Here is a 21,372-nt window from a genome sequence, read left to right as displayed (position 1 = left end):
AGAGGACTTGAAGGAATCCATCCCTACCTGTACACAACCAGGAGGATGTGATGGAATCCATCCCTACCTGAAATACAAGCTGGAACCAGAGAGGATGTGAAGGAATCATAACTTCCTGGTGCACAACCTGGAACTGGAGAGGACTTAAAGGAATCCATCCCTACCTGGAATACAACCTGGAACTAGAGAGGACGTGAAGGATCCATCCCTACCTGGAATACAACCTTGAACTAAAGAGGACTTTAAGGAATCCATCCCTACCTGGACTGGAATACAACCTAGAACTAGATAGGGCGTGAAGGATCCATCCCTACCTGGAATACAACCTTGAACTAGAGAGGATGTGAAGGAATCCATCCCTACCTGGAATACAACCTGGAACTAGAGAGGATGTGAAGGAATCCATCCCTACCTGGAATACAACCTGGAACTAGAGAGGACGTGAAGGATCCATCCCTACCTGGAATACAACCTGGAACTGGAGAGGACGTGAAGGAATCCATCCCTACCTGGAATACAACCAGGAACTAGAGAGGACGTGAAGGAATCCATCCCTACCTGGAATACAACCTGGAACTAGAGAGGAAGTGAAGGAATCATGACTACCGGGGATACAGAGGGAACTAGAGAGGATTTAGATCAAAACGTTTTCAAGCCTACTAATTCGTTAAAATTTTGGAGAAAAAAAATCTTTTTACTTAAGCAGAATGTAATCCGACGTTTTCATTTCCTGAGAGGAGCCTTCCTTGCTTTCTCCGGAAGTCTGGTCATCCAGTCTTGCCTAGGAACAGGAGCATCCGATTCTCTTCTTCGAAACCCGAACATCATGATTGATAGTGCTCAAACATTTTCCTTCTGAAATAAAAAATTTACGAATGTTTAAGAAAGAATTGTTGATTTATCCTTGTTCCCTTGTAATAACCAAACCTTGCCAACTTCTTACTGAAGGACAACTTCTTCTCCTCCTCCTCCTCCTCCTGACTCACGCTCCCGAGCTTCTTCTCTAGGATGATCAAAAGCAGATCTCTACAGCACTGAGTGAGATCAGGGTAGGGTACTAATAGGGCACTCTGTTTAGAGAGAATCCATTTCAGTTTCTGTATCTCCTCTTGAGCTTTTAACGAGTCAGACCTTCCTTGGAGAAACCGGACATAGAAGGATGTTGTGGGTTTAGGAGGAGGAGGAAGGTTGTCTAAACCTTGAGGAGGGAGAGCTATCTCAGCAGATATACCATCACTCTTCCAGTTCCCGTCTCCTCCTAGACTAACAGTTTGTGTTCCGGTCAGACTAGGAGTTAAATCTATTACTTCTCCTGATTCCGAGGTTCCATTAGCGTCTCCGTTCTCCAGAGGTAAAGACTCCTTCTCTGGGTCGAAGGTTGACAGAGCCTCCTCGGCCTCGGAGATTTCTGCTATGATTTTCTGTGAGAAGATGACGTCCTCCTGCATGAAAGCGTCTGCTACGTCCATCATCACCTGCTCGTTCCACACTGTTTCCTAGATAAGAAGAATTTACAACAAGTATTCTTGGTTTTAAAACTGGTTTTTTATTATTACTTTGACAAAAAAATACCTTCGACTTCAGTACGGACAGTGCCTCACTGCACTGAATACTCCTAACACAATCAAAATCCATTTATTAATATTTTTACAAATCTTGGCGTAAATATCAAATCAGAAATACATTATAAAAAATTTGGAGGAAAAAAAACCCCGCTTTATGATTTAGGAAAACTATAAATCTCATCTTTAAAAGTAACAATTAAATATTTTGAAAAAAATAATAAAGAATAGGATTGCTTCCTTAGTTCTGGCCAGTTACACTGCCAGTCTAGAGATGTAGAGAGGAGAACTTTTCCAACCTCCTGGGGTTGGGTTCCGTCCGGGAGCAAGAATTTACTCACTCTCTCGAGTTCTCCAGGATATGAGTGAAGCTCTGCTAATCCTTGTGAGATGAGTTTAAGACAGAGCTGAGGATCCGACCTGGAGATAAATGCCTGAGAGATAAAACCTGCAACAGGCAGGATTCTAACTTTGAACTTGTCACTGGTAGTTGTTGTTTTAATAAACTGGTTCAGAACCGGGATCTGGGATTTATCACAGGTTACGTTCTTCTCACTACATGTTGTCTCAATCAGAGCAAAGAGATGCTCGGACACGGATTTGTCTGATTTTAACAATAGATGGATGTGAGAGAATACAAGTATGAGTATCGAACCCCAAGCTAGGGACGGGATGAGAGCGGAGACACTAAACCAGAGATCTGTATCCAGGGAGAACAAACACTCTGTATAGAGTTGACGAGCGTAGATCTCCGACTTTGAAGTATCCTCTGAGAGTACAATAGCAGCCTTTAAACTACTTTTCGTGGATATTTTACCGAGAGTATCCGCCGCTTTATCATTTCTACCCGCCGCTACCCAGCATTTAGAGGCTAGCTGTAGGTTGCCACTTTGTGACGCCTGCTTAGCCCATCCAACCATCAGCTCTTGGATCAATGGGTCAGACTCCGGTAGCCGAGTTATTGCTATAGCTAGAGCTGCCTGAAATGCGTTGTTTCTCCGGAGAACATCAATGGCATCGTAAACCATGTGCGCTGAGAGAAAGAATTCACTGGATTTCATATAATTGTCTTCTTTACTTAACTGCAGAGCGTATGCCGCGGCAGTTTGTCTCCAGACTACCTGACTCAACCCTGCGGATAGAGCAACTAGTCCTTCCGTCAAACTTCCTTCAGATTCAGCAAGCTTTAGAGTCTCATCTAGATTTCCCATCCAGAGAGAATGTGAGCATTTGGTTGGAAAATCTTCAACGTCCTTACTCTCTGTTTCCAGTAGTCTAGAAACTCCGTCTTTTCCGTAGAAAAATCCTAGATAGGCTTGTTCTTCTGCTCCTGGTAGGACAGGAACAGTTTCGTCTAGATTCAAGGATTGGAGCCTATCAGAGAGGGATTGAGAAGGGTCTTCATTATTTCGAAATTTTGATATTTTTAAACAATCCTCTCCAACCTTGAATGAGTTTGCTCCCTCTGTTCTGGAGGAAACTGGGAAGAAAGATTTCTTTGTTATTCTTTTAGTTCTCTTGGCCGTCTTAGTGTTGAAGAATGTAGGTTCAGGTTCCCTTTGAGGTTCATGGTGCTCCGGGTCAATTCTTTTCTCCTGACTCTTTCTGTGTTTCTCCAGGAGCTCTTCAAAACTGAGTTCCTTCTTTTCCTCGATTTCTACCTCCGGAAGCTCAATTTCTTGAACCTTCCCCTTCTTCTTTTTCCGCAAGACTGGTTTCTGAGCTGTTTGTTTCTCCGGGATCCAGAATACCAAGGAACAATCCTCTCCTCCGGATATAACCAGATCAGGGTTGGTTGGATGCCACATACAACACATTAATCGCTTGGAATGGCCCTAAAAAAATTTATTAAATTGTAAGATAAATTTAAATTATTAAAACCATCTCACCTGAAAATTAAAGGTTGGAAGAAGAGTTTCCACATCCCAAACTTGTGCAGAACAATCATAGGACACAGAGACAAGTTTTCCGTCCTTGTGTGGGCTCCAAGCTAACTCTATTACCCGGAGACAGTGTCCAACCAGGACTGCAGTCGGAGTTACGAATATAAGAGGTTCTTCTCCAGGTTCTGCACTGAGTGCTCCTGCCAGTATAGAACCAAGATCCCAGAGATGAATATCATTCTCATTAGATGCAGTAGCAAGCCACCCTTTGTATTTAGCCTCCTCACCTCCACTCAGAAAGTCGGGACTAAACTCTAAACTCTGGATCAATTTCTTGTGACTTTTTAAAGACATGAAAAGTTTGAATCCTGGAATATGATAAAACTGAACCGACCCATCGTCTAGTCCTAGAACTAAAACGTTTTTATCATCTATTGTTTTCCACAGAGCTTGGGATACGTTGGGTTTATTCCCCGTGATAAAGTCAGGAAGGGAAAATATGTCGAAAAATTTCTCCGTCTTAGTATTGTGTTGAACTAGTTTCCCATCTCCTACTGTGTACAGAGCAAGATCGGAATCATCTACAACACGAAAATAATTAAAATAACGCAATTTTAGAATAAAATGTTTGATTGATGGATTAAAAATAATTACCTGCAATCCCAGGTCCCCAGGTTACACTATACACCCCTCCTCTATGTTGGAAGTTGCTGAAGGATATCTGGTTCCTGGAACCCAGAGCATCAACCCATCCAACCCGACCTTCATCTGTACCCAGAGCTAGTAATCCCTCCCGTACTGGATGCCAGGCTAGACTCATCACTTTTGACTGGTTGAGGCGAAGGTGCCGAAGATCGAATAGCTTCTGAGATCCCGTCTTCCAAACCCTGATCAATCCGTCGCCCGATCCTATAGCAAGTATACTCGGATCTATAGGATTCGACGCCAAGCAATACGCGAAACCATTCAGGGTTGGCAGGGAATAGAGAACACGCTTGGAGTTAATCTGAAGAACTGCAACTATTCGGTCATGTCCTACACTATACACCAGGTTTCCTGATACACAGATACTAAACAGACTCTTGTTATGCTCCCTGTGCAGTATTTCAAACTTGAATACGTCCTTCTTCTCCGGGGTATTGAGATCCCACAGCATAAGTTCTCCGCTCTCTCCACTTGATAGAATTCTGTTCTCATCCAACCAGTGGCAGGTTAGGAAACTACTGGACTGTCCCTGCTGATAACCTCGCTTAAATCCTGCAAACAGAATTATAAATTCTTCATTCCGTAAAGAAAACATTTAATTTTATTTAAGATGCTCTGAAAACTGACCTCGAGGAAACCGACCTAAAAGGTATCCGATCTAATTATCGAGTAACTTCCTTTTACCCCATCTAACTTCGTCTACTCCCGTCCCACTCCACCTACCAGCTTAACCCAATCTAGCCTTTATTCAAGATCTAACACAATTTTGAGTCAGAAAAATCTTAGATCAGTTTTCTCAAGGTCAGTCGTTAATTTCTTCATTACCTTGAGGAAGTTTAAGTTGATGTGTAGATTTCCCTTGGGCGTGGGACCAAATTCTCAGGGTTTTATCCCTACTGGAGCTAACTAGTCTCCAATCCGTCCCGTAAACAGGACACCAGCTTACTCCGTAGCAATCCTCATCGTGCCCTCTCATCTTATGAATTATTCTGAACAAATAATTTTTCGAAAAAGTCATTTGGATTTCTTATTGAAGTCAAATGATTTCAATCAGAAATCAAAGAAAAAAAATTTACAATACAAAAAGTTCTTTTTGAAAAGTACGTCTTCAGAGTGTTGCTGTTTGAATATTATGTCATGATATCCTACCTGCCATTTCCTGCCAGACTAGCGATAATGACGAGACCAAGTTTGCATCCAAACCCAACAATATCCGGGTCCTTCAAAGAGTAAAGGTAAAAAATCCGTTATAGACTTCATTTACAATTATTACAAGTTTCCGCATATTTAGGGGAGTTTTCAATCAAAGGAAAAAATAATTCATAAGAATCTACATATCTTATGATGCTGAAGATATTACGAATAAATGGCAGAACAAGTGTAAGTTTACCGCATTTATTAATTTATAAAGACTTGTAGATATAATCCGAATCCTTTGTTTACTAATTAGTACCTTCTACCCAATTATCTAAACAATCCCTTTTCTCTACCTCGGGATGAAGAGCAAGACTGTAAACACAATATCTCCCCAATCCCAGTTTTCTGGTTCTATTACTTGTTAGATCCCAACAGACAATACAACCTAAACAGAAAACTGTACTGCACTGAACTCGAATGCACTGCATTATAATGTAGGGTACTGATGTACTGTACACTAGAGTACACCAGTACCCTACATTATTGAGNCCCCCCCCTCATATATTATAAATTTTAAAAATATGCAGAAGAAAGAGATATTTGACAGAATCTAAACCTGTTTCATCAGCTGAAACCACGAGGCTAGGATCAGGTTTACTCCAGTCTAAACCAAACACCTGAACAAGAACGGATTGTTGCTCAAGGTCTGAACAGGACACTGCTACGATGTTCAAAAAAATGTTAAACGAATTACCTTTGCTCGGTTTTCTGAATGTAAAGTATGTTTTCCAACCAAGGAACAAGACTCCTTACTCCATCTAGAAACAAAATAACAAGTTTCTCACTGGAGACGAAGTATCTTGGTTTGGCAAGGAGGCTATTTGATTGTTAATTAAAAAAATTATTTTGTTAAAATATCTCGACCCAAAGAATTTGTATGATCGTAAAACGACTGAAGAGGTACCTTCAAGTGACCCTCCGTTAATAAAGTGGAATATCCGATTCATAACGGTACCCTTTAAACCTTTCTTCATTAACAATGAATAAGATAAACCAGTTTTTCTGTGTAACAAATGTTACGATAACTTGCGGATTTTTAGCAGCCAAGACGATGGAAGATAAGTGTCAGAATTTAACACTTAACTTTAAAGGGTACACTGGACATTGAACAATGAACATGCCACTCAATGAATGAAATTTCAATTGAAATTGCATATTATGTCCCTTTGAAGAACTGATTCTTTCATTAAAAGACAACCCATCGTTCGATAAATTTAATAAAATATTCTTAGTACTTCGTCAACTTAATATTAAATATCATTCAGGCTTAATTTGTACTCAGATAGCTTTACAAACCTCCAGATTCTGACACTTCCATCATCAGCAGCAGATGCCAGGTTCTGCTGAGCAGGTCCTCCAGTAGGATCAGGACACCAGGATACACTACACACCTAGAGTATACTAGGATACACTACACACCTAGAGTATACTAGGATACACAACACACCTAGAGTATACTAGGATACACTACACACCTAGAGTATACCAGGATACACTACACACCTAAAGTATACTAGGTACACTACACACCTAGAGTATACCAGGATACACTACACACCTAGAGTATACCAGGATACACTACACACCTAGAGTATACTAGGATACACTACACACCTAAAGTATACTAGGATACACTGAACACCTACAGTTTTTTTTGTTTTGAAGAGTTTTAACATGACCTAGAAATGGTAACGCTCTCTAATAAAATGTGAATAACGACGCAACTTAAATTAAAATAATACAGAAAAATACCTTAGTTTTATCTTCATGTGCATCATTAATTATAAATGATTTTGGAGGATTTAATCCTGTACTTTCCTCTCTCCAACTCTCATTAGAGCTCACAGGAATTTCAGGTACTTCTGAAAACAAAATATTAGTAGATGTATGTTGGAACAGTTAAAAATAAATTTATGATTCATCAACATTATGTTTGACAGACCTAGAATAACAATCTGGTTTTGAGAAGAGTACGCCACGAAACCCAGCGGAGAACTGCTCAAGGTTCCGGAGCTGAACCAGTTCGGAGAAGGAGGAAGAGAAAACTCATCCATTTTTCTGAAATAATAACATTAAGCGGAGTTACGTAAACTTAAATTTTTTCCATAGCATTGAAGACTACATAAAGGTTTCCCAGTTTTTGAACAAGAATATTTCTTTAAATTTGAACACATGCAGCAGTAAACCTTAGCAGGGGGAGATACTTCCGCCCTACTCTCCATTGGAAACTCTGCACCCGGAGGAAAGTTGAGAAATGACCCGAACTGGTTCTGAACATAAGATATCTTTGGTAATTCATCCCTTTGGGATTTAAATGATTTTAAAAGTTTTGTAGTTTTAGAATCCTTCTTTTTAAGAAGAGTGTCCATAGTTTTCTTCTTTATCTTCTCCTTCTTCTCAGTCTCAAGCTCTCTTCTCTTCTTCGCTTTAATCGCCTTCTCCTCAGTGTCTTCTTCCTTGACATCAGTTTTCTTTCTGCTTCCTGAAATTATATTATAATAACTACATTTTACAGTGTCCTGTCCTGTCCTGTCCTGCCCTGCCCTGCCCTGCCCTGTTTGCTTGTAACCTACCAAAGTCTAAAGCTTGATAAAGATCTTCGACTTCTAATCCATCATTCATTAAAGATCTCTGGCGAGCTGTCAAGGATTTAGGATCTCTTACACTCCTAAACAAAACATCTAGAATTGAGTAGTCCGGGATTTAGGATCTCTTACATTTCTAAACATATTTAGAATTGAGTAGTCAGGGATTTAGGATCTCTTACACTTCTAAACATAACATTCAGAATTGAGTAGTCCGGGATTTAGGATCTCTTACACTTCTAAACGCAACATTTAGAATTGAATAGTCCGGGATTTAGGATCTCTTACACTTCTAAACACATTAAGAATTGAGTAGTCAGGGATTTAGGATCTCTTACACTTCTAAACATAACATTTAGAATTGAGTAGTCAGGGATTTAGGATCTCTTACATTTCTGAAGACATTTAGAGAGAAGCTGTTCGACATAGTTTTACGCCAAATGAAAACATTGAATGACACAAATTGTTAATATAACCCTTATTAAATTAAAAACAGTAAAAAATAGCATATTTTTGAGTTTTTTTAAATAATATTTATCATTTTAAAACCCTTATCCTGGAACTTTTGGTTTACCCTGTATTTTAACTTTGATAATTTATTTCAATTAAATTTTACAATATCTTTAAATATTTAAATATTTACAAGAAAGAACTATTTTTAAAAAGATCTTGCTTTTTTCCGAACCCTGTATTNGGGGGGGGGGAGTGATTAAGTCATTAACCCTTTCCTCTCCCATTGCATTACTTGCACAAGTTTTGCATCTTCTACACACTTTCTAGATCATTTAATTTCAGTTAGAATATGTAAGGGGGGGGGGACCTCTCCCATCCCATATTCGTCTTCATTCGTTATCGGTAAAAAAGATAGTGTATAGATAGAGACTTCTAATTTTCCTGTTCAATATTTTCTTCTTTTACACTTTTTACACTTAAAGGCCTTTCCAAATAGTTTGGGCTACCCTGTATAAAGGATTATTGTGCTATGGAGGATAATTGGGCTACCCTGTATAAAGGATTATTGTGCTATGGAGGATAATTGGGCTACCCTGTATAAAGGATTATTGTGCTATGGAGGATAATTGCAAGTCATATTAACCTGAGTTCTGCATCCTCCTGTTGCACCTTCTCAATATTTCCCTCCTCTACTGCAGCCAACCATCTCTCCTCCTCATCCTGCTCAGTTACATCATCCTTCTCAATCTCAACTATATCCAGTCCAACATCAACCACGTCAATATCATCAACAGATCCAACCTAAGCCAGAGGAAAATCTAATTTTAAAATTTTCTTTTTATCATATTTCAAATCAAATAAAACTAGACTTTAAGGGACAAACTACTCTAATATGAATTTACTAATTCAAAAAGCTAGCTGCCCTCTTTTATTTTTATATTAGAAATTATGATAAATGTTTTCATGTGAAGCAAAAGATTGTGTGAGAAAACCTTTCATAATTTATTTTGTATGAATGTAGATTTTTGGCTGGATAAATATTGAAATTGATTTATCTTCGGAACAGATAGTTTTATATTTATCATGAGTTCTTTTACTTAAATTATTCTATTAATATATAAAACCAGCTTTGTCTAGAGTTTTCCTTACAAAAGTCGACCAACTCAACTTAGAATTTTAATCAAAAATTGAGGCAAATCGGTCAAGGATTTCATGAGTTATGAACGGAAATTCAATCAGAGATTACTATTTTATAAATATTATTTATATTTATAACCATGTTTATTAACTGAAGAGGAGCAATCCGGAACAATTTGTGTTAATAAAAAAGAAAACTGAGAAGCTGCTCTGATCATTGCATTATATTTATATTTATATCTATATATACATCCGTGTAGTTCCGTTCTGTTTAATAGTGTACCTGGAGTAGTGCTTGAAGGTTCTCCTGTCGTATTTCTGATCCAAAAGTCTGAATCTCCCTCATCAGGAATCCGTCCTCTCCACCCTGCTTCTGACTCAGGCGTCTCCGCCCAACTTTTACAGCTCGAGGCGCAATCTCATCTTAAGAAGAAAAAAATTATGAGAAATTGTTTTTATCATTTAAACTTTTTACTCATTTTCTGAAAATTAAATGTCCCAATAAGATATTCCTTTTTTTATCTAGTTCAAGAAAAAGATCTTTTTATTTAAATTTTAATAAGAAATACAAAGTTTAATCTGACAATCATGTGCTGAATAGAGATCATCAGTCTATTAACTGATAACTTCAACAATTAAAATAAAAATTACCAATTATTAGCGGTTGGTCGTTTTCTGAATCAGACTCTTCGGATAAATTAGGATCAGGAAGATTTAAATCTGAATAAATTATATCATATAGAATTAATTTGAATGTAAGGAATCCTTGTTGAAATTAGTACAAGGTAGATTTAAATCTGAAAAACTTATTTTAAAAAGATTAATTTTATTGTAAAAATCCATGTTTACCTTCCACAAATGATCGTCGCTCTTCTGTTCTTATTTTATGCGCCTTGGCAACTTTCGGAGGTTTAGGAGTTTTGACAGGTTGATTTTTTAAATTAATTTTTAACTTTATTCCATCACTTGGTATTGGATCTGGTTTAGGTTCAGGTTTAACTTTTACAGGTTTGGCAGGTTTCTTAGGTTTCGGTTTTCTTTTTTGAGCTCGGGGAGATTTCGAGGTGGGTTTCTTCCGTCCCTTCTCCCCCAGTACCTTGACGGCACAGGATGGACAATAGTAGGGAACATCTTCCATTCGCACACAGTCGTCTTCGTGTGAAACCTGCGTCAAAAAAGTGTATTAAAAGTGCATTAATAAATAATAATAAAAAATACTTTCCAAATACCAACAATTACAACTCAGATTTATTATAGAGCTTTCCATTGCTCGGTCGTTGAAAAATATACGGGACGACTATTTATCGATTAGTACTTTTGTTACGTTGAAACCTTCAGGATAGAATTCCACTGATCTAGAGGCCTTCAAAAGACTATAAATGTAATTTTAAGCAACCTTTCCTAGATGAAGTGGCATGTCCGATGTACAAATCTTTGTCCCATGAAGTATATATTCGATATCCATGATATTTGATTTTGTTAAACTGATTATTTCATTGATGGAGAAATTATCAAAATTAAACACTTTCAGGTAGAAAACAACGTAATTTTCTATTCTCAGATTAAAGTTTCAAGGCTACGGTTGTGAATAGGGCAAGTCCCTCATTAAATGGAGGTTCACTTAAAAATACAAAGACAGTCACTTTTACTAAATTTCTAACAGATCGATATGAGGATGAGAATTGTACCAAAATATTATGAAAATGTTATGAAGAAAACTGTTTCTTACCCCGACACATTGAAAATGGAACCATCTTAAACAGGTTTCACAACTTATAGTTTCTCCTTCATAGGTTGATCCACCACAGATTATACAGATAGCTTCATCCACCTAGAGTAAATTATTCTTCAGGGGTAGGTATTTTCAAGATTTAACACCCCCCCCCTTTCAAACATTTAAACTGACAACATATTTTCAACATATTAAAGGGGAAGATGATTTTTCGATATAATATATACCTCTACATTTCTTTTACTTTATCTTTATATTGTTCGGAAATTTTACAGATTATCTCAACATTTCAGTAATAAACCATGAGTATTTTTAAATTTCAAAATGTTTTTCCTACCTGTTGTTTCTTTATAAAGTTAAAAGTAAAGCCTCATAAAAGCCTCATATTTGCCTTTTTTTGAAATAAAATAAAATATCGCAAAATTTAACAATTTGTCCCTAATCTAAATATGAAGACCACTGATTTTCTCACTGTGCATTTTACAGTGATAGACAGAGATTATATTAGTTTACGAAATGTTTGATTATCTTGCCTCTATATCTGTTCCAACATCAACATATTCCTCCATTTTATCTGAAATATCACAATCTTTCCAAATCACATTTAAATTTATTTATTTCAAAACTTTGATGCTCGTTTGCCAAATATTTCGTCTGCGTCCGGTGCTCCCTTGTTCGGCTTGAACCCCTTCCTTGCTCCCAGGGTGACCCTCTGCAGATGTGTGATTGCTTCGCTTAGTTCCTCCTCCTCCTGCCGTTCTGTTATCTCAAGGGTCAACTTCTTTAATCTGGCCTTCTCCCTGAACAAATTGATTGATTAATCTTTTTACTGAGCATAATTTATCTTAATAGATCTCAAAGTAAGAAAGACATTATTATCATTATTAGGTAGTTATAAACGTTTGTCTGCCAAGAAATCTGTCGGACGGAATCCGATACATTAAAATTATGTCTTAAATAATAAATATGACATCATAAATAAATTTGTGATACAAATGGAGACACGTGACCAGTATAGTGCACTACCATTGGTGGGAGTTCTGGTGACGTAATACAGACTTATAAATTATATTATTAATTAAAATAAAAATTATAAAATTATAATGGGAGCACACCTAAGTTACAATTAGGTTTCTCTGGGATATCTTCGTTTTAAGATTTGCTGAATATGATCTGTTTAAACCTACTATTTCTATTCAAAATATATACATATATATGAATTTTCGTAAAAAGAAACAATTGTTTATCAATTTCTCGGGACAGGATAATCAGATATAACTTTCGTAACTTTCATGGGTCGCGATCAAGGGCTAAAGTAATTAGCTTTCACCCTGTACCCCCTTTCCTTTTTTCTTTACAATCCCTTTTATTATTGATCTTACCTTGCTTCTCGTTCCTCCCTGGCAATAAACTGTTCTCCGAGCTGACTGTCCGCAGAAACAGATATTCCTTTCGTTATCTTAGTAACTCCTCCCGTCTTCCCTCCTCCTTTCCTCAGCATTATCATCACCTGAACCTTACTCTCATCCTCCTCCCCCTCATCCTGCAGCTGTTCCCAGTTCTTCTTTCCTTTCTGGGTACTGATAGGAGCTGATACAGTTGCCAGTGTGTTCTTATCCCGGAGCAAATTTTTACTCTCACTGATGTTCTCGTTCACCATCCTGTCCAGGTCAGCTAGAAAGTCGTCGTCCTCCTTGCAAGAGAGTTTGACAGGGGCGGAGGGGAGAAGGAGTTCTTCATCACCCTGCTCTACGCCCTCATCTTCACTGTCCTGGCTCACCCCCTCCATCTCATCCCTCTCCTCTCTCTCTTCTCTCTCCTCCCATTCCTGGGATTCAAAATCTCCGTTTCCTACAGCCTGTGATGCAGATCTAGATCTAAAAATAGCAAGTTATTTTATTAAGAATCTTTTAAGTAATACCCAAATCAAGTATAAAACAGTCGTAGAAAACAAAATTCAACGGTTTTATAAATTATTAGTTTTCTCTACGGTTCGGTACAACCGCCCTAAGTAAGAATTTTAAAAAAAGGATTAGAGTTAAGGATTACATACGCATTAACTGTGGAAAGCAAGGTTTATGTTTTCACTTCATTGTGATTGGATAAAAAGTAGTTTCAGGAAGTTTTTTATACCTTATGAGTTGTTTAAAGATCGCGTCGTATGATTTCCTAATTCCTCCAACCTAATCAATATTGTTATAACATATCTAAACCTAACCTGTTATTACTGTGTTGTGACATATCCATGGAGTGCTGGGAATGTGAATTATCTTCATCTTGCTCTTCGCTGATGGTATTCAAACCATCCCCGTCCCTAGAGATGTCAATTAATCAATAAGACAATCAACCAATCAATCAATCAATCAATAAAACGATAAATTTATAAATCAATCAGCCCCCTTTGAACTAACCAACCGTTTGCTACTTTCATTTTATAGTGCTAAATATTTTTAGGAAGTCGTTTTAATTTACTCATTTTCGATACTTTTTACACCAAATCAAATTTCATTTTCTCTTAAAATCACTATTTTCTTCCATGTTAGTGATAAAACTTCTTGGTCCTAGTTAAAAGTTTAAATGGTACAAGGTAGCTCTTTAAATGCAGGGTTATTGGAAACTACGTCAATAAATAACAATTTTCAACTTTTAAATATTGAACCCTTTCCCTATTCTCCTACCTCTCCTTGGTTTCTGAAGAAATGTCTGCAAGGTAACCCTTCTGCTTGAGAACAGTTAGGAACGCGTTCTCTGCTTTCTGAACCGCGAGGCAGGAATCCTCGAAACTCGAAAGCAGTTTTAGCTTCGGCCTTAATCCAATATATTTTAAACACGTTCATTTCTTAATTTGAATGAATAAAATCAATTTAAAATGAAGATTAAAATGAAATAAAGATAATTAAAATGTATTCAGCCTCGAGATAAAATGAAGATTAAAATGAAATAAAGATAATTAACATCTATTCAGCCTCGAGATAAAATGAAGATTAAAATGAAATAAAGATAATTAACATCTATTCAGCCTCGAGATAAAATGAATATAAAATGAAGATTAAAATAAAATAAAGATAACATGTATTCAGCCTATAGAATCTAGATAAAAAATATATCGATTGTTTTATTCCGTTTTATCTAATAAGGTGAGGTAAGTGGTTTTTCAATCTTTTATAAATATAATTTTTTTGAAATTTAAAATATATTCCTGAGAGAATGAACAGTTTCTAGATACAAATTCTTCATCCCGAGAGGGAAATTTCTCTCATCCTCGTATTGTGGATGGGAGCGTTTAAACCAATAATATCTCTGAAGAACATATTGTTATTCTTAACTATCGTACAAGGGATCTTGAATATTGAAATAACAATAACAATAACAATAACAATAACAATAACAATAACAATAACAATAACAATAACAATAACAATAACAATAACAATAACAATAACAATTATAATAATAATAATAATAATAATAATAATCACTGTCAATCCTTCAATCTGAGATTTCAGAATTGAGCTCCCTTCCATTTATAGATTAGAATAAATAGAATTTGATGAATTATTTGGCACTATTTCTATCCAATGTTTCTATCAATCTGTGGTTTGTGATCTAAAAGCCACTCCAGTTGGAAGACCAAAAGCACACAAACACACGGTCCCAATAACATAACCTTTAAAAGGGGTAAACCCCAAAAATTGACTCTGTTTGAATTGGAACTGGCTCTCACAGATAAGGAAAATATTGTCTGCTTTTGTAGCAACGTAAGACATCAAATTGTGAGTGAGTCCGGCTAGAGAACTTAGGGTGTTTATTGAATTTTTAGGAGTCGTAAAAGACGGTTTATATTTTTTCATTCAACACGGAATAGAAATGGGAAACATTGTTGATCGCTTCATAATTTTACCCAGGAAAGTTCCCTTGAAATTAGTTCTGGGTTTTGTATCCAACTACTCTGATTTGAAACTCATTTCCAAATTTGTATTTTAACTACTAAACACTACTGTGTTAATGCAAGAAACATTCATAATTCAGTGCAGAACTTTTTCCATGGAAAAAATAAATCTTTGGATTATTCTAAGTCATTCGAATAGTATTTGGAAAAATGTTTAAGAATAAGATTCCTGAAAATAAAGAAGAAAGTAATCAAGTTTCTTCTTACTGCTTCCTGTACTGAAGTACTGTCCGCATGTGTCTAGCAGTACACAAACCAATCTCAACCTAAATAGATTTCATTAAAAAAATAGAGATTCGACAAAAAAATATCTCAACAAAAATTTAAAAGGAATACTTTTATGGCCTAAAAGCAATTTATAGTGTTCTTACCAATATATATAATCTCGGAAATACCATATCCTGGCTTAAATTAAAAATGTACTGCAGTATCTGGGAGTAATATACAAACAGACTCAGAGCAACTTTAGCTGTTTTTATTCCTCCCAGAAATTGCAGTAATTTTTTTATATCAAAGATTTGAGAAGAGAGGTTAAAAACAACTGAGAAAAAAGAAAAAACAATAAACAATCACAAAATTGAAAAGAAAAAGAAAACCAGAATACTATTATAAACTAAACAATTATTATTTGGTTACCATCACCACAGGATATCAAAGAGGAATTAAATTAATCCGTAGATCATTATACAAGATGGAGATCAATGCCATGCTTGATCTCAACATAAAAGATTTATCAACTATACTCAAGGTTGTATAATAAGGTTGGTTACACTCAATGCGCTCCAATGTACGGAAAATGTCGTCTACTAAGAGATAGAAAGATAAAAACCTTACATGACGTCACTAATTATCTATCTATCTTAGGAGACGATATTTTCAGTAAAATGGAGCGCATCTAGAGGAACCAACCTTAATATACAACCTTGACCATACTCATCACAAATTATTAAATCTTTAGCTTAACTCTAATTATTTTAACAAAGACGACTTTAATCCTGCTCTAAACTGGTTATGACTGTACACGCCCACCTAAGCATATGATGAGGGGGATCAGGACTGTTTTCACTCTCGTCGTGATCAAGGATTACTCCAAATGTGATGAGAGAATATAAAACCTAGAAAAAAAATATTTGTTTCACAAATTTTCAAATGTAAAAGATATTTTACTAATATAGTGGGTTGTTCTTAAATATATGTATTATGTCTCAGACATTTTAGTAATTATGTATATTGGAAATGATATCGATTCTGTTATCAAAGATGCAATATTTCATGTCAAATATGTTTACTATTTATATATTATTATTATATTATTATCTATATATTTAAAGTTGTAATCTCTGTCTATCTGTCTGTCTGTGTGTCTGTTTGTTTGTCCGATTACAACTCAGGAGCCCCAGGACCGATTTGCCTCAAATTTTGGTTGGAGAACTCGGGGAGACCCACGGGAATTTTCTTGTTTGGTTTTGATGTTTTAAGCTAAGTGGGTCGACTTTAATTGTAAAAATTTAGTTTCTAGGTAAAATCGTTTAAGTGCGGGTAAACGGCGGGAGTAACTTTTAGTGTTTTATTAAATATTATTAAGGAAAACTATAGGCAAGAATTGCGAAGCAATTCCTATAGTTTTACATAGTATGGGAGAAACAGTTTTTTTAGCGGTAAAATTTTCTCTTTATTAGAAAATTATCAGAAGAAAAGTTTTTATAAAATTAACTGATATATGTCTGAATCACCTACCTTGAAAATAAGAGCTGAATCTATAATTCTATAATTATAAAGTTCTCCCAGAAATTTAATAACACTTGTTCTTCTCTGGCTGAACTTAGGATTATTCACCTCCATTCCCATCCTAGACATTCATCATTCATCATGCTTCCAGGCGGTGTTATTTTTTGTTTATCTTAATTCTTATTAATTGACAGGGTTATCATTATTTAAATAAAAGTAATAACAAAATTTCTGTTTACCTAATATCCTCTAGAACCTCATCAATTACTACCGGAGCAACCCAATCATGATACTGGATAAGTCCTGCTAGAAGAGAAGCTAAATATCTTATATTAAAATACTTTAAGTTCCAGACGTTCTTGATACACTTGACAATATACGCCGCCATGGCGGGGTTCTCCCAATCAAACTTCCGAACCTGCTTCAGGATCTTCTCACAGTTGGACTTGTTGAGGTCGGTGTAGAGAAGCTTCCTGATGTACTGGTGTGGGATGGGGCGTTCCTTTCTCTGTTCTAGGGGCGTGTCCGGGGGGGAGATCATATAGTAGGAGTTCTCTATCATGGTGGAGTATCTGTTGTCTAGGGTTAGGACGGATTTCTTTCTCATCATCTGCTCCAGGTATATCTTTGTTCTCCTGTGAGAGTCCGGGGATCGGAATAGGAATGCTCCACAAGAATCCATTACAGTGCAGGCCATCTCAATATGATGATGAGAAAAGTCGAATAGAAGTTGTTTCACGCAGAATAGAACGTCAGGTTTGCTGAACATGTTGAACTTCACCAGCTCTCCGATGAATCTGCAAACCTTGAGTTTTGATTCAATTTTTATCTGATCCTTCTTCCGAACCTGCCACCTGAAATCCTGCTTTAACATTGAACACAACTGAGTTGGAACATCTGGCATACAAGGAGCCAGGGCAGCAACAAGACGAGCGTAAAATGGGAGGAGATCGGTTCTGTTTCTGTGCACGGTGAAGAGAGCTTTAACCAGGCGCTTCCTGTTCATCTTTGTGTTATGGTTCATACAGAACTCAGCAGCTGCAGTATCAATCATATCTCGGTTGACACAGTGGGGCAGCTGTGCGAGAAATGCATCGAAGATCATTCTTGTGGACATGTTGATCGCTTCATGCAGATCCTCATCATCCTCAAGATTTACCTCTTCAACATCATCTTCATCCTGCTGAATATCATCATCGTCATCATCATTCAGTTCTGGTTTGGACTCAGTCTTTTTCTCAGTTTCTGCCTCTTCCTTGCTGTCTTTATAGAGAATAGATGGAATTATAGCAATTAGATCAGGAAGGGATTCATAGAACGCCTTGGTATCCTCATCATCCCATAGAGTCCCCAGGTTATCCTCCGTAACCTCTGCTGCTAGTTCAGCCTCCTCCTCCTCGTCCTTCTTGGACTGCACCACCGGGAGGATGACCATCTCCTCCCCTACCGATTCAGCCATCTGCTGGGTGTTGTTAAAGAGCTTCTCCTTCTCCTGTTGAAGCCGTTCCAGTTTCTCCTTTCGTTCTGTGCTTATCTCTCCTTTTGTGAGAAGTTGACGGCGGTTTCCCCGCTCCAGGAGAGCTTGCTCCTTATGTAAGGATACAAGCGCGGAACTTAGACAAGTATAGTAGTCCTAGACGGTGTTCAACATAAACATACATTCAGCTTAGTGTAATATTTCGTTGAATAAATATCATCTTATGTTTTGTACATTCTCAAAGTTAGAATATAGTTTACACATGAAAAGGAATGAAAAATATCTGATCAGGATTTTAGAAATAGTTTTACCATGATAAGGGTCAAGAGTTTATGTTTATGTTGTTCCTTTAGAATATGTCGAACAGGTTTCTGTTTCTCCGCTGGGAGCAGAGATGCTCTGGGAAGGGTGTATCTATGCTTCTCTGCAAGTTTCTAAAGAAATTTTACCATATAATCTCAGAACAGTCTAGAAGAATTAGTTAACAAATTGAAAGAGTGGGTTTAAAACAAATATTTTTGAGAGATCCTAGGCAGCAACTTTCTTAACATGTAAAAAATGCATGAAAAGGAATATCTCATTTTTTTATAATTCGGAGGATAAAATCTTTCATGAATTCGCGGCCAAAAATATGCAATCTAAAAAAATGAATTATCATATAATTTAAACCTTTTGTAATCAGTGTAAAATTGGCACCAAATCAGCATGATATCTTTATGACCAAAAACATGTTACGGCTGATTAAAGCGTGGATGATAAACCTAAAATGGTCCGAAGCCGGAACTTGAGGAGGCTTTAACTCATGACCCAGAGATCATAGAAGTCTCAATTTTAGTATTTAATGTTTTCTCATAATTTGTTAAATGTGTTCAAATTGCTAAAATTCATGACATGGCTTTCATGTTTTACAAAATCTGACCGCGTTTATAAAGAATGACCCCATGATATCATTTTGCAATGACTACTCCCATAATATTTGAAGACCGTAACTCTGAGGTTAAAACTAATAAATAGCAAGAAGTAGTTGAACTAAATACGTTGAACTACTTCTCTAGCGCATACCTAGTTCAACTAATTCTTGCTATTCATAAAATCCGACCTCTGAGTATTCAATATTCACCTGAATGGAGAAGGGAACTAGCCCAGCATAATCGTCCCCGCAATGTTTACAGAATGATATAATTATTGAAATATTTGAGAGGGTCTCCTTGTCCTGAGCCACCAGGGTCATCAACACGTTCCCCAGCAGCGGTAATCCTTCCTGATCCAATCCAAGTTAAATAATACCCACAATACTCTTGGGAGATCAGAGATAAGGATCAATTTTGTTTTCATGTGGATTCATTTTTTGTCCCCTGGAAGCTGGATTCGGATCAGGTATTAAATATTTATAAAAGTTTCACTATTTTCTTTTCAATATTACTTTTTCTTGTATGTTTTCTGATAAATTGTAGCCAAATGGAATTTCTTTATCAAAAGTAACAACTTTGGCATGAAGATGAAACAGTTAAAATCCAATTTTACAACATTAATAAATATAGATATACATTACATACATAACCCTTTTTAGTTACAAAACAAAATAATCTTTTAATCTAAGTTTTAAAATCTAAATCAAAAGGTGAATTTAATCTTTTAACTTTAACATTCCTTAAGTTTGAAAATACCAACTGCAATGAGTTCACTGTAAAACCTAAAAAACAAAGGATTTTATATCATAAAGGGAGAAAATGATTCTCTTCTTCAGGATTTACCTTAAATCAACTCTAAGTTTACTCGGGTTTTGAACCTTATCCTCCTTCTTCATAAATAAGGCCTTGCTCCAGTTCTCCAGAAGACATGGAGCAAACTCTGCATATCTCTGGTGCACTGATGAGCAGAACTCTATAACGGGACCAATATCCGACATCTTGAGTTTACACTCCACTAACCCCTGAGCTAGCTCCCCCAAATACTTAGTTAGGTTCAGTCCCTTCATCTCCTTCATTAGCTGATCTTTCTGCCCTTCACTGAAGGTTTTACATTTCCTGACGAATGCCGTGTTCTTCTTGAGGCTGCTGTCCAGCTTGTACAGGTGACGGTCATCCTCAGGCCTCAAAAAGATGTTTTATTCTTTTTTAAGATTCGAATATTAAACTTTAAATTAAAGGGACTGTAAGCGTAACTTCAAGTGTCCCTCTATACCAATATGGAAATGCCGGATTTGCAAAAGTACTCTAGAACCTTTAATCTGATTAAAAATGTCGAAGAATCCGGCGTTTTTCTGACCCGAAGTGTTTATTTCTGTGAATTTCTCCATTGCTTCTTACAAACAAGAGAAACCGCAAATAAAAATGAACAGTTTAAAGAAACAAAAACATTGATATCTAATTGTATAAATCAGGCATAGCCATCTTTGCATGGAGAGTCACTTGAAATTACGCTCACAGTCCCTTTAATAAATTTTAAAAAGATGAAAAGTATAAATAGACAAAGAAAAAATCTATTTATACCTGTCGTTTGCTGCGTCCGTGTTTAGCTTTCTCAGATTATTTTTCCATTGTATTTTTTCACCAACCTCCTAAATTGGAGTATTTAAATTGGTTAAATTGAAACCCCCCCCCCCCCCCATTTATTTAGACATATTCGTATCTGCAAAGTCTTTACTTGAATATATGAATCAAGAATATCTCTCTCCAGTTGAGAATTATCTATAGGAGATTCCTCCTGCTCAGGCTCAGGTTCAGTTGGAGCAGGTTCAACTCCAGGTACAGGTTCAACACCAGGTGCAGGTTCAACTACGGGTTCAATCTTCTGCTCCAGTTCCGCAGAAGCACTTCCAGATTCATCTCTGATAAATTGAGAATGTAAATACATTTGAATCAGATTCTATATTTCTCTAAAAAAATTAGGGCGGGGGAGAAATCAACTCAAACGGAAATTTAGGTAATTTTCTAGAGAACGGTTTTAGGACCCCCCCCCCCC

General features: G+C 36.6%; 4 protein-coding genes across 8 annotated transcripts in view; all 4 read right to left on the bottom strand.

Annotated features, from left to right (window-relative positions):
• The window catches only part of LOC111704890 (PI-PLC X domain-containing protein 3), a 5,680-nt gene extending 4,789 nt beyond the window's left edge, over positions 1-891 (bottom strand). The window contains exons 1-2 of one of the 5 annotated variants that reach the window (XM_023477273.1): positions 746-891; positions 559-623 (exon numbers count right to left, since the gene is read on the bottom strand). In XM_023477273.1, coding sequence (XP_023333041.1) covers positions 559-623; positions 746-828 — 148 coding nt within the window. In that variant the 5' untranslated portion in view covers positions 829-891. Of the gene's footprint in view, positions 1-164; positions 271-363; positions 538-558; positions 624-730 lie in introns of those variants that run through there. The other 4 variants (XM_023477272.1, XM_023477275.1, XM_023477274.1 and 1 more) reach the window with 4 other exon arrangements.
• LOC111704886 (gem-associated protein 5) lies at positions 854-7,402 on the bottom strand. The gene is made up of 13 exons (XM_023477266.1): positions 7,290-7,402; positions 7,100-7,209; positions 6,644-6,738; positions 6,042-6,105; positions 5,904-5,964; positions 5,641-5,732; positions 5,300-5,370; positions 4,976-5,139; positions 4,100-4,702; positions 3,452-4,026; positions 1,800-3,397; positions 1,573-1,612; positions 854-1,496 (listed from the first exon to the last, which is right to left on the bottom strand). The coding sequence occupies exons 1-13, from the start codon at positions 7,399-7,401 to the stop codon at positions 870-872; spliced, it is 4,212 nt and encodes a 1,403-aa protein (XP_023333034.1). The 5' UTR covers position 7,402; the 3' UTR covers positions 854-869.
• Positions 7,401-11,857, bottom strand: LOC111704889 (transcription activator BRG1). Its single transcript, XM_023477271.1, has 8 exons — positions 11,788-11,857; positions 11,252-11,353; positions 10,372-10,687; positions 10,174-10,242; positions 9,806-9,945; positions 9,029-9,186; positions 7,921-8,015; positions 7,401-7,829 (listed from the first exon to the last, which is right to left on the bottom strand). Exons 1-8 carry the CDS (start codon positions 11,821-11,823, stop codon positions 7,420-7,422), a joined length of 1,326 nt encoding a protein of 441 aa, XP_023333039.1. The 5' UTR covers positions 11,824-11,857; the 3' UTR covers positions 7,401-7,419.
• Positions 11,828-21,372, bottom strand: part of LOC111704888 (regulator of nonsense transcripts 2-like) — a 9,937-nt gene continuing 392 nt past the window's right edge. The window contains 15 exon segments of the mRNA XM_023477270.1: positions 11,828-12,054; positions 12,637-13,131; positions 13,473-13,568; positions 13,933-14,061; positions 14,454-14,554; positions 15,373-15,469; positions 16,233-16,318; positions 16,941-17,052; positions 17,171-18,564; positions 18,756-18,842; positions 19,529-19,665; positions 20,055-20,101; positions 20,163-20,501; positions 20,901-20,968; positions 21,055-21,238. Of these exon segments, the coding sequence (XP_023333038.1) occupies positions 11,874-12,054; positions 12,637-13,131; positions 13,473-13,568; positions 13,933-14,061; positions 14,454-14,554; positions 15,373-15,469; positions 16,233-16,318; positions 16,941-17,052; positions 17,171-18,564; positions 18,756-18,842; positions 19,529-19,665; positions 20,055-20,101; positions 20,163-20,501; positions 20,901-20,968; positions 21,055-21,238 (3,553 nt within the window). The 3' untranslated portion in view covers positions 11,828-11,873.

This window comes from Eurytemora carolleeae, unplaced genomic scaffold (genome assembly GCF_000591075.1).
Source record: "Eurytemora carolleeae unplaced genomic scaffold, Eaff_2.0 scaffold608, whole genome shotgun sequence".
In the NCBI taxonomy this organism is placed as follows: domain Eukaryota; kingdom Metazoa; phylum Arthropoda; class Copepoda; order Calanoida; family Temoridae; genus Eurytemora; species Eurytemora carolleeae.
This window is presented reverse-complemented; position numbering and strand designations above follow the sequence as displayed.